Here is a 13,124-nt window from a genome sequence, read left to right as displayed (position 1 = left end):
TCTAATTTTTGTTTTTCTTTTTTATTTATTTTGTTTTTTAAATATATCTGGGTTCAATTTTGTACAGACTTTTGTTTTGGTCGGATAGATTTATGTATTAATTTTTTAGTGAATTAAAAACTACTTATTGATGTAGTTAATTTGTTTAACTTTGTTCTAGATAAACTGAGGGTGCTTTTTCTACAATTTAACATTTATTTGGAAGATGTAGTATATGCATCATGCCTCTTAATTAATGGGGTTTAATCTTGGGCTACTCCCAAAAAAAAAACATTCAAGAATAACTTTTGATGTTTGGACCTTGGAGAATTGATTGTTTAAATGAAATCAGCAAAATATGTGGTCGATTGCATATTGTGTTTTTTATTTTTTATTTATTTATTTATTTATTTTTAGAACTGTATTTCCAACAAGAGAAACGATAATGATTAATGATGTATTACGATCATTTTAGGGTCTATGGATAAATTGACCAAAGAAGCTTATATTGGAATGGAGGTCAATAAACTATACAGATGTTGGGTCTAAATAATAAAAACGAAGAGAAAATTACAATGAAAAACTCATTTGAACTAAACTGAAGTATAGCATAAACCCTACATCAAATCAACTAATTCATACCCTATAATAAGGTATGTCATTAGGCATAGGGTTAGTGATGAGGCAAGCTTGAGCTTAACGATAATAGGCTCCGACGAGGCAAAATATAGTGCTCGACCATAATGGAATGACACCCTATTCATGCATATCCATGTTCACATCATTGCAATATGCATTTACAGGCAACAGTGCTTGCTTGGCGAAAAAGAAGAGAGACGACAACGCACAGTCAGGTGTTCATCTCAGAAACCATCAAGTTAGTGATCATCTTCATTGGTTCCAGGGCAGTTGGTCAAGAGAGCATCCTTTGATTCATACTGAAGAAACATATAAAAATCAAAATTTTATTTATAGATAATTATGAGTTTCAAGAGTGTCAAAGTTTGGTTTTTAGTATTACTACAAAACAAATATATAAAAAGTAACTGTTTGTGTTGTTTACTCACCTTGCATCCACAAAAGAGGCAATAATTGTGGTCATCCCTCAGTTTCATCAAAACTTCTTGCAAATCCTGAATCGATTACATGTATCACTATCACAGTTGCAACCAAATACGAATGCAGGAATATATTAACAAAGTTCAACAAGAATGAATGTCAAAGTATAAGAAATACAACAACGACAAGTAAGCTTTGTGCAATGGCTAGGTAGGATCGGCTTAAATGGATCAAATGATGACAAAGTGCAATGAGTAATATTTGTTTAAATCGCTTGGTATTTAGAGTATAACGAGCAGAAAATTAATCAGCAATGGAAGTGTATTGACTTGATGTGTGTGCTTGAGCAGTTAAGATCAAGAGAAAAAGAAAGCATTTGTGCTGTTTCCATGTGTTATTCGGGGATGCAACATAAATCAATACCAAAACATGGTTAAAAGGAGTGTTCAACCAAAAATATAACCTTTTAGTTACGTACCTCTTCCGTTATTTCTTCCTCTTCCTCATCTTCCTCTTCTTCATCATCCTCATTCTTTTCCGGTTCAATGATTTCTCTATTCTCTAATTGATCAAGGGCAACCTTTGCCTTATGGAAATTGGCTACAACTCTCTTACTCTGCCATCGCGACTTCTGTCTCAACCCAAAGTCTTGCATTAGATCCTCCTCTTTCCTCCTTTTTCTCTCAGCTATGATTTCCTCCTTTTTCCTCTTCTCCTTGTGAGGATCATCTAAGCCAATACCAGCTCGCGATCGTCGAATCTCAATCCCCACTGGCTCAGCCCTACCCAAACCCTCTTTGCCAAGGGCAGCACCGGGCGTATAACCCATTTGTTTGAGCAGCTTAAACCCAATGTTGGATTGTGGTATTGGAGCTTCCACTTTTGCCAATGTTTGCTCATCCTCTTCTTTCTGCTTTCTTTCTCTTTCAAGTTTTCGCCGTTCTTGCCAGCTGAGTGTTTTTAACTTACTCTTGGAAGAGCTGATCGGAGGGTCTTTCTTGCCAGAGATCTGCACATAAGAAAGGGATCCTCTTCACCAAAATGCAACTATAGTACATATAATCCGTAAAATAAAAGAGGTTAACATAATTTAAGCCATAATTTAAACATTACATAAGTTCCCATTTGTTTTTCCTTTCAAATAGACATATAAAAGCAAAAGCTCATATATCTTCGAAAATGCATGAGACAACACTCCCATTTTCAAAACTATATCCAAACTGAAATTTTTGGGGTTAATAATCTAGCAGCAATGCTTTATTCTTTAGAAAGATGAATTGCTATCCTTAGTCCCACCTTATATGATGAACAAAACTAAAGAAACTAAAAAATTGGCAAGCGAAACAGATAATTGGTACATTAGATATATGAAAAAACCAAAGACCTGGTAAGCAAAACAGATAATTGAAATCTTAGATATATGCAGAATATAATTTCTGCAAATTTTTATTTTCAAAAAGAAGACTCATTTTGTACGTGATATTAGAATGAGCATCATAATCTATTCCAGTTATCATCTACTTGGTTGGTCAAGTAATTAGCTCACTTATCTACTTAAACTGGTCATAAATTACATCAAGCACCGTTTTTCTTTCATCATTTATTAATTCTTAACACCAAGGACTAAAGTTTACAAACAAGAAAACATAAGAACTAAAATTTAGAGAGACAATTGCAAGATCATGTGAAATCAGATCATTATACCTAATTGAGTAAAAGGGAGCGACAGAACGAAACGACAATGGAGGGGAGTAAAACGACGAGAAGTAATACCTTCTTGGATGAAGGTTTTGGAAGAGGCTCAGATGGAAGGAAGCGTGAGAGGTCACCCATGTAGTCATCCTCCTGTTCTTCGGTCCCATGGTTGTTGTTGCTGCTGCTCTGCGTGTTCGCCGTTGACTCAGCCATGGCCAGCTTCGCCGCACTGGGCTTGGCCGCTTGCTCACACCATAGCTTCGATGAGGCTAAGGGGAACTCTGCAAGAAACTGGAGCACGACCCCGCCGCGGGAGGTAGTGGCGATTGCAAAAAAGGAAGCGGGCACAAGAGATTTCAATCAATCAGAACACGGGGAGCTAGAGTTGGCGAGCGCAGGGGGCAGATTCACGATCACCGTAACTGAAGGCGAAGGATGCAGCCGTTCCTTGCCCGATTCTGAGTCCCTGAGAGTCGAGAAATGAGAGGGATTGACGCCAAAGTTGAATTCAACTAGTTTCTTTATTAGATGAACAATTCAAGTTGTTTCTATGGCTCCCACATTAGGCTAGCTTCTCTTTCTGATTGTTGGGCCCAGGCTTGGGGCTGTCCAGCCCAATCAAAAAATCTGTCCAAAAATATTTCATTGATCAACTTAGATTGGTCTAGTGATTAATTCACTAATCTATTTAAAAAATGTCAAGTATTCAAATTTTGTCTTATTCATGTAATATTTTATAATTAATTTCTCTTAATAGTTCTTTAAAATATTCATTTTAAACTTTCTCCAATAATTTATTAAAAATATCATTATAAAAAAATATTTTTTCTTTTTACTAAGAATGTAGATTCTAATTTTATTCTTTTGCATATATTTTTAAGAATTTAATTATTAAATGTTCTAAACACATACTAAAATTATAATTATACTAGATGTACAATAAAATTATTTACTAAAATTAATTATTAATGTAAAACACAAACCAAAATATAAAATACGTATTAGAAATAAATTAAACTATATATATTTAAACACAAAAATATAATTATTAATTTGATAGTTGATTTTTTTGTTTACAGATAGTATTTTGGATAAAATTATTACTAAAATATAGCTTTAATAAATATATAAAAATATATAAAAACTTAAATTTAAAAATGGTAAGAAGTACATATTAGTATTTAGTAACCTTGTTTAGTAATTTCAAGCTCATATATCTATTACGTTATTTAATAATTTCAAAAGGGAAATGCCGTTTACTTGTTTAATAACCTTGCTTAGTTATGCAACAACCAAGGGGACGTGATTTCTGCACGTGTACGTTGCGCGCCAAAACTAACTAACGAATAACGATAACGTCTTTCTTCTCCTTCCTCCAACTCTCTCTTTCCTCCTCCTTCTGCAAGCTCAACCCAACCCACTCAGAGAGTCACATTGACTCAGCGAGCGTGTGCGAAAAAAAAAACTAACAAACACGAACTCGAATATCAGAGGTATCAATCTTTTTCTTTAACTAACCTTGAACCTTTTTTTACCTTTTTTACCTCTTCTCTTCAACATGTTTAGCAACCGAGAATGTACGGCAAAATTTGAGTGAAAATCAGGGCACTGATTTTTTCGGTTCGTTTCAGTTTCTTCCCGGAGAAAGGAATTAAGCAAGGAGATTAAGTTGACGGATGATTCTGTTTCTCTTGGAAAATGAATCGCTTTTTCATCTCCGTTCATTTTTTCTTCGTTGTCTTCTCGGCAACTCTGATTTCTCAGAATTCAGCATTCACTGATCCTCTTGATGGTAATTGTTTAATCATTCTTTGAAAACTTGAGCAAACTGTTAAAAGAAAAAATCCTTGAATGACTTGATTGCTTTTATTGTTTGGTTCCAAAGAAAATTCGTTATACTTGTCATTGTTGTTTCAAGATATTGATAAAGAAAATTATCCAAATCTGTTTGGAAGTTTCTGTAATTTTCTTTTGTCGCAGTTTGCAAAGATTTCAAAACTGTTTAATTCGGTGACTGAGGGCTACGCTTAATTACTCATTTTATGCTCCTTATGTCAAAACGTGGGCTTCATTACTCGGATTTCAGCATTTCATTTTGTTACTGTTTCTAAAACTGTGATCTGTTTAGGGTTTGTCTTTATTGTTGAAAAATTGGTAAAAATATAACTTGAGGAGATAGAATCTTAACTTACAACAGGAGAAGATCATGTTACTGATCATAAAAAATTCAAATTTAATTGAACTCTTTTTCTTTCTTTTTTTTTCTTTTTTTCCTTGTCTTTCACTAAAACTATGTTTCTTGCTATTCCTTTTTTTGGGTAAACAGTCTCCGCTCTCCAGGATCTATACAGAACCTTAAACACCCCGCCGTTGCTGGAAAGATGGAATGGCGATGATCCCTGTCAGGAGTCTTGGACAGGAGTAGCATGCTCTGGCTCATCAGTTATACACCTGTAATTCAATAATTATACACTGATTATATTCACATTCAGGTCATAGATGCCATTTAAATAATAAGTTATAGTATCCTTATTTTTAATAATACCTGTTCTCATGCAGAAAAATTCAAGGATTAAACCTCACTGGATATCTTGGAGGCCTTCTCCACAATCTACAGAACTTGAAGCACCTGTAAGTAATTACATTGCTTAAAATTCCCATAAGGACATGTTTATTTTCAAATTGTGCACTCTACTCACTTCTGTAATTGTTTCCTTAGTGATGTCAGTTCTAACAACATAGTGGGAGAAATACCATCTGGTTTACCCCCAAATGTCACACACATGTAAGCCTATTTTTCATTTTGTTCCTGAATGACTAACTGACTATTGTGTTCTGACAATTCTTCTTTTTCATCTCTCTTTCTCTCTTTCTCTCTCTCTCTCTCGCTTTTGATTTGACAGAAATATGGCTTACAACTATCTGAGCCAAAGTATCCCACCATTATCAGCCATGAAAAAACTAAAACATCTGTGAGTTATTGTAGCATTGATTCAGTCCAAGCTTGTTAAACTAGATTAGCATGAGAAATATTCTTAACCAAAGTCCATTCACAACATGTTTCTTCATATTCTCTAATTTTTATAAGATATAGTAACTCAGTTTTATAAATGGCTGTGAAATCGTGATCCTTGTCTTGCAGGAATTTAAGCCACAATTTCTTGTATGGACCCATTGGCAATGTGTTTGCTGGGTTAGATGAACTCAAAGAAATGTATGCCTTCTTAACCTGAGTCTTATTTTGCATTTGAAAGAAATTAGCCATTGCAAAGAATTTCCATAGATATCTTTCTTGAATTAGTTGGATATGTATCAGCCAAACAATGAAGCCAAAATATACCTTCTCAATATTCAATAAATTAAGAATGGACAAAATTAGAAGGATACTTTGTTTGGATTCAGTAGTAAAGTAGTTGAAATACTCAATTTGAAAAACATGATTTCTCCTATTTCATTACAACCAAACCTGTAATTCAACTCAAATACCAAGTAATTTCCTAGGTTTTGAAAAGTTTCCACAAAAATGAAGTTCGAACTACATTATTCTGAAAAAGAAAGTCAAAAGAGTAACAAAGCTTGGAAGTGGATTGAGTCGTATGTTTATGTCTGACAGAAGAATGTAGTCTTTTTTATTTTTCTGTCCAAATTTTAGCCTGGACGACCCTAACAGGATGACTTTCTTTCATCAGGGACCTTTCCTACAACAATTTCACTGGAGATTTGCCGAGTTCATTTGGCTCCTTGAAAAACCTTGGGAAATTGTATGTTTCCTTTCTCCATACGTTCCTCACCCATTTTCCAAAGCTATATGTATTTATCAGGGTCATGTTCATTTGATATGGTGATGCTTTGCAGGTTCCTTGAGAACAACAAATTCACTGGGTCAGTCACGTACCTGGCTGCGCTTCCTCTCACCGATTTGTAGGTTATCATTTCAGAGTTTTGACAAGTATTACTACAGTTTCATCATCTGCTAACGTATCTATTTTGTCAGGAACATCCAGGATAATCTGTTTAGTGGGATTCTTCCACCACATTTTCAGTCCATACAAAACTTATGGTTAGTAGTGACTATGACCATTTTTTATCTCCTCCAGCTACATTCTTAGATATGAAATGAATGAGCACATAACTATACCTTAAATTAGGATTGGAGGGAATAAATTCCAAGCAGTGGACGACTCTCCTCCCTGGCCTTTTCCTTTGGACAGTGTACCAGTTGAGCATAATAGTACTCGTCCACCCATAACGCAAACGAATGCCATTGAGAACTATGCTTCTGCTAAAGCAATCAAGCACAAGAAGAAACACATGGGCCCTGGAGGAATAGCTTTTACAGTTGGTGGAGTAACATTATTGGTAGCTGGATTGACACTCTTCATTGCAACTCGTTTGAATAGATTACATTCTGAGAGACTGAAGAACTTGGAAAGTGTTGAAAGATCATTCCCTTCTCTTCCAATCAGTGACTCAAAAGGTATATCCTTAAGGAGAGAGTGTGGATGCTGACTGACACACCCTAAGTGAAGGGAAAACATTAAATGACTCAAAAAATGTCAAAAAATTCTTCTGTTCATTCAAATTGCAGATTTAACAGTAAAATGAGTGATATATCATTGCCATTCAGCTGTCTCAATTTCCTGTATAATATGTTCCAATCTTTAGTTCAATGATTTGAGTTCCATGTTTAACCAGTCTTTTCTCCATTTTTATTGGTTATAGATATCTCTACTACTGCCGTAGATGAGAGCCTGCAAATCCCACCTTTCAATTCTGCATCCCTTTTGGTTCCAAGGCGACTACCTTCCCAAAATCATAAAAAAAATGGAGAAACAAGGAGGAGTTTTTCTGAAAGAGAAAAGGTCACTGGGAGGACAAAAGTTTATACAGTAGCAGAGATTCAGTTGATTACAAACAGCTTCAGTGAAGACAACCTTCTTGGAGAGGGATCTCTTGGTCCTGTTTATAGAGCTGAATTTCCAGATGGAAAGGTACCATCCAAAGTAATGTTTTAAAGAATCTCATAATCATTTGCTTTCAAAATATAATACCTTCCTTTCTTCTTTGAAAGGTTTTGGCTGTGAAGACTATCACCATGGCGGGCTTGTCTTTCAGTGAAGAGGAGAAGTTCTTAGATGCAGTTTGCACCGCTTCCCGTTTAAAACATCCTAACATTGTTGCACTCAAAGGTTACTGTTTGGAGCATGGACAGCATCTCCTTGTCTACGAGTATGTCAGAAATTTAACTCTAGATGATGCTCTTCACAGTGATGCATACAAGCCTTTGTCATTGACCATCCGTCTCCAGATTGCTCTTGGTGTTGCTCAGGCTCTGGCGTAAGTTCAATGTTTTCACTCAAACTTATTTCTCATAACTCAAACTTATTTCTCACACAATGTTTGCAGCTATATGCACTCCAGTTCCCCTCCTGTAGCCCACGGCAACTTGAAGTCTTCCAATATTCTGCTAGATGAAAATCTAATGCCTCGTGTTTGTGACTGCGGCTTGACTATTTTGAGACCACTGACAAGCAACAAGGTCAAAACTCGAGTAAGTCTCTGCAATAATCATCCTCACCTAGAACTACTTTATGCTGCATTTGCCACTGATATTATACACTGGATTAGGGAAAAACCATGTCCTTGTTGGAAATAAGATGGTTTGAATGTTGTTGGAAAACAGCTTGATTGTAATCTTTCTAAAACTTTGGTGAATGTTGTTGGAAACAGGCTTTGGAGATTTCTATCAGAGATGCAGGCTACATTTCACCAAACCATGGTCAACCAGGAACTAACAGCTGCATAGAAAGTGACGTCTTTGCATATGGGGTGTTGCTTTTGGAACTATTAACCGGAAGGGAACCTTTCGATGGGTAAGCTACCTTGTGCCGTTTCATGTGTTTCCTTTTTGGGGGTTGAACTGAATGAGATGATCCCTGTTACTGTTATACAACACAGTTCCAGGCGGAAGGAAGAGCAATATCTAGCTCAATGGGCTTCATCCAGGCTTCATGATAGCGAGACCTTGGAACAGATGGTGGATCCTGCAATTCAAAAGACATTTTCATCCAAGGCTCTTTCTCGTTATGCTGATATACTCTCCCTCTGCCTACAGGTATAATAGTTGCCTCTCAAATATCAAATATTGCATGCTGTTACGTTTGGTGGAGTTTACGGTGCCTATGATGGCCTATAAGTGTTAAATTAAATTTTTTTTTTTTTTACATTTTAGTAAAGTTTTTTGTTTTATTTTTTAAATTAAAAGTATTGTTAAATAATAAAGAGTTACTTTAATTTTAGTAATATTTTTTTAAACCGTAGGATAGGCAGCATAGCTTGCATCCCTATGTTTTGTTCTTCAGGCCTGTGTTTATGCGTTCTCCTTCTTCTTGAAACTTGTCTGTCTCTTCCATAACAGCCTGTAAAGGAATTTCGGCCACCAATGTCTGAAATAGCAGAATCACTTGCTTCTTTCATGCAACGGCTCAACGCGTCAAAGAGCGGCGCAGCAGATAGGAATGGACCAGTGTCTGATCCGCTCGAGAGGTCTTTCCGGACAACTGCATCTCATTTTATTGCTTCACCCACATTGAGCTACGTGTCCGCCTGATGTTTTGAACTAACTCAGTGACCAAAAAAAGCATCCACACTTCCAGTGATTTCTTTCATTGACATTAACATGCCAGAAACTTGCATATCCCTGACCACTCTTCAACATTTTAATTCGTTTATACAATATTACAGCATGAATCAAACAGCTTAAATCTTTTTGTCATTGCTATTTTCTTTGTTCTTTCTTGAGAAATCCGACACTACTTTTCCTTTTGTAGAAAGACTATTTCTACATCAAATACAGCTGAGTTTCTTTTCAATCTAAAACTGCCTTTGTCTAAGACTCTATCGAATATTTCCGCATTGCTTTCTCTCTCCTTTATGAAGAATAATTCATATTTCCTCATCAATTCTTGTTTTCCAAACTGGCTCTTTCCTTCGTATGTAGGTTGAGATGCGGAAGAATAGAAAAAATAGAGAGAAAGAAACAAAAATTGTAAGATAAAAATTATGATGTAATTTGGAGGGGAAAAAAAGAGAACATAAATAATTGAAAGAATAAAAGGAAAAGTAGACGGAGAAAAAAAATAATTGTTTCTCTTAATACGAGGAACTTGAAATTTGATATAATTTGACGGAATCGGATGACACAATTTCAAATGACAGTACCAAAGGTTACTTTCATTCACAGCTTGTCACTTGTCACCAAACATTTATCAGCAAAGATTCTTGACATTGTCACTAAACATTTAACGCCAGCACGCAACTGTACCAAAGAAAAGTATCTATCCAATCATACACCTCATTCTTCAGCTATCTTGTCTAGCTTATCCACCTAAGGCTTCATCATTATCAGAAGAAGCTTCTCTTCATGCTCCAAAGCCACTACTCAAAAGAGTGTTGATCTCTCCGATTATATTAACTGGTCTTCCGTCAAACATGGATGAAAGTGTAGTCTCACACAGTTTCTTCAGCTCCTTTGTTTTTGCCAACGCCGCTTCCTGCAATTCCAATAGCAGTTTGTAATTTAATTCTCAAGTAATGAACATGTAATTCAGAATTTTGTCTTTCTTGGTAGCAAAGAAATGAGAAATTAAGAATTAGGCAATTGAAAACAAGAAACGGCAGGCTTCAGAATGTGTTTGCTTGTTAATGAAGTTAGGGAGTGGATAGAACAAAAGCAATATATTGGTTCGTATCCCCTAACAGATGCAAATAAAAAAGTGAAGAAAATAATTACCTTATTTTTATAAAAAGGATAAAATAATGACCCACGTTTTCAAAATTCTTTAAAATTACCTCTAATTTTTAACTTAATTCTATTTTATAATTCTACTCTTCCCGATATTTTTTTTACAGTGAATAGTCATTCAAAATTGTTTTTTCAATTTTACTCTTGGTCACATCACCATCATCCTCATCTCCACCCCAACCCCAACTCCAACCATGATTCCCAACCCAATCCCATCACCCGGATAGACACCCGAGCTGCAACCCCTTAGTTGCCACCCCACCTTGCAGTCAGCCGCCACCCCACCCCAGCCCAACTCCCTCCACCTCTTCATCCAGCAAGAGAGGGACTTGGGGCGGCGTCGCCTCCCCTTTGCCCAAGCGGCTGACTTAATGTTGATGTAGAACAGTTTCTTCCTTACTTTTAAGTTATATGTCCTTTAAACCACCCCTTCAAGCTAGGGGAAGATGTAACCTATGTTGAATTTGATGTTGGATTTATTATATAATATAACCTAGGGTCTATTCTATGGATTGACCACTTATTATTTTTTTGTGATTTTATATGCTTTTGCTTTATATGAAAAACACCATAATCTTAACCATAATCCAGAAATATCAACGGTTAATTCTACAGCTTGCACCCATGATCTTAAGGTCACACATAGACAACTTATCCCAGTTTTGACAACATAGAGGAAAATTGTTATTAATTGGTTGTGAATGGGAATCAAATCAATCAATTGTTTTGATTCTGAGTTTGGTATTTCGGGTTAATCTAAGGGATTAAAGATTCGAAGCCCAAGTAGTTAAATGATAGCTAATTCACCAAGGATTGGGATTTAGGTAATTTGAAACTTGGTACTCATAATCCTTTTGTGCTAATACTCTCGCTGTATTATTTTTTCAGGATACATTTCCCATGAAAGGAAAAGTAAACAAAAAAGAAAAAATTAAGTAAGCACACTAGAACTCACTTGTTTTGGCCACGATGAAGATAAAGAATTCTGCAGTTCCATACGTTTAGTAGCCAAATCCTTCAAACCATCTTTCAACTTCACTTCATGATGTTTCTTTTCCTCCAATGAATTCACTAGCCTGTCTAGAAATCTGAAATTCATGCCAGCACACAGTCAATATTAGATACAGTAGGAATGCTACTCAAGAAAGAAGAGTTAAGAATAATAAATACACTAGAGATTCAGTGAGCAACTTTCAAAATATCATTAAGCATATATACACTAGAGACCCTACACTCTTACTTCTGTCATTTAGACAAAACATACCAGCCTTCTAAATAAACTAACATCTAATCTAAGTATGATTCTTATCTGGTATCTGTTTGAGAACATAAATCAGTACTCCTCCAGAGTTCAAATTATCATATTCCTGTTTGAGATAATTCCTGTTTAATGCATTAGTCTTCAAATGTAAAATTTCAACTCCATTGAGGCATTATATAAACTACATGCAACTGAGAAACCCTTATACTACTGAGTTTATCTACATTATAGTCCCTTTCAGATGCATGGCATCTTAAGCATAAATATTAACCATTACCTTCTGGAGTTGAGAATCATAATCAGATCCCTTGTCTTCCTATTCGTCAGCAATGAAATTGCCAATGAAACATCACTTTGCATTTTATCTATAGCATCAGGAGCATACTGCTGTAGTACAAAAGGAGCAACAGCCTGGACTTGATGTTGTAAGGATAAAGTTTCCGCATTGCTCAACTCAGCCAATCGTTGATTTAAAAAGGATTTTAACTGACAACAGATAAAATCAAGGCAAAATTTAAAATATACTCTGACAATAAAAATATCAAAATCAAACAAATAAGTTCATACTGTACAAATAACTGTTTACATGGAAAAGAAAATTTAGAGATTTGTTACATTTATGTTTCTTCTACTTGACAGGAAGTGTAAGAAATAATTTTAAATTATATAAGCAAAACCTATAAGTTAACAACACAAAGAAGGTTACCATCACTGTCTCATACCTCATATATATCATCAAGAACCTTATTTCTGTATTCTGTGTCTAGGAGCTGGCTCCTTTCATCCTTGTTTTCTGTCAATTGAGATAGAGTATCTGGAAGAGAAGCTTGACTTTCCACTAATGGAGTTTGGGCATTAATATCATCAATCACATCAGCTTGAGGAGCCTCAACACTGATATCCCAAGATATCCCTAGTTCTTGATTTGTTGGATCTGATCTGACATCCTCCACTGGTGCAGTCTGTATGGCATCAGAGGCATTAATGATTTCATAAGGACCCAACCCATTACTGGTATCATCCGTTTCTTCTACTGTTCCAATGTCCCAATCAATCTGTGAACTATCCACTGAAATATCCCAGTCAACGTCTGGAATGGCAACTTCCACATTGCTCACTAATGGATCTAGTTCATTGTTGCTTGAGTGAACAGTAACATTATTAATCTCAGATCCAACTGAAACATTCAAAGATGGCAGATTTTCACGCATGCTCGTCAGGTTTTGTAGCACAGTTACAGAAGATCTCTGCAGTCATGATTATAAACTGATTTAATTTATGACTTCATTTATTCAATTATGAAATCCTAAACTTATCCTTTGAGAC

The 13,124-nt window shown here is 35.6% G+C and overlaps 3 protein-coding genes across 3 annotated transcripts in view; 1 reads left to right on the top strand and 2 right to left on the bottom strand.

Moving 5' to 3' along the window:
• Window positions 1-464: 464 nt before the first annotated feature.
• On the bottom strand, window positions 465-3,251 carry LOC107474737 (uncharacterized). Its single transcript, XM_016094382.3, has 4 exons — window positions 2,812-3,251; window positions 1,517-2,047; window positions 1,047-1,112; window positions 465-917 (listed from the first exon to the last, which is right to left on the bottom strand). The coding sequence occupies exons 1-4, from the start codon at window positions 2,944-2,946 to the stop codon at window positions 858-860; spliced, it is 792 nt and encodes a 263-aa protein (XP_015949868.1). The 5' UTR covers window positions 2,947-3,251; the 3' UTR covers window positions 465-857.
• A 1,180-nt stretch (window positions 3,252-4,431) lies between these two features.
• Window positions 4,432-9,839, top strand: LOC107474755 (protein STRUBBELIG-RECEPTOR FAMILY 2). Its single transcript, XM_052257856.1, has 15 exons — window positions 4,432-4,525; window positions 5,060-5,186; window positions 5,293-5,364; window positions 5,453-5,518; window positions 5,876-5,947; window positions 6,423-6,494; window positions 6,589-6,654; window positions 6,728-6,793; window positions 6,882-7,210; window positions 7,456-7,724; window positions 7,805-8,070; window positions 8,140-8,284; window positions 8,464-8,606; window positions 8,692-8,848; window positions 9,152-9,839. Exons 1-15 carry the CDS (start codon window positions 4,432-4,434, stop codon window positions 9,341-9,343), a joined length of 2,136 nt encoding a protein of 711 aa, XP_052113816.1. The 3' UTR covers window positions 9,344-9,839.
• A 23-nt stretch (window positions 9,840-9,862) lies between these two features.
• Window positions 9,863-13,124, bottom strand: part of LOC107474754 (CDK5RAP3-like protein) — a 5,714-nt gene continuing 2,452 nt past the window's right edge. Inside the window, exons 6-9 of the mRNA XM_016094395.3 lie at window positions 12,521-13,045; window positions 12,076-12,284; window positions 11,493-11,625; window positions 9,863-10,286 (exon numbers count right to left, since the gene is read on the bottom strand). Of these exons, the coding sequence (XP_015949881.1) occupies window positions 10,155-10,286; window positions 11,493-11,625; window positions 12,076-12,284; window positions 12,521-13,045 (999 nt within the window). The 3' untranslated portion in view covers window positions 9,863-10,154. The remainder of the gene's footprint in view (window positions 10,287-11,492; window positions 11,626-12,075; window positions 12,285-12,520; window positions 13,046-13,124) is intronic.

Source organism: Arachis duranensis, chromosome 2 (assembly GCF_000817695.3).
Source record: "Arachis duranensis cultivar V14167 chromosome 2, aradu.V14167.gnm2.J7QH, whole genome shotgun sequence".
Classification (NCBI taxonomy): domain Eukaryota; kingdom Viridiplantae; phylum Streptophyta; class Magnoliopsida; order Fabales; family Fabaceae; genus Arachis; species Arachis duranensis.
This window is presented reverse-complemented; position numbering and strand designations above follow the sequence as displayed.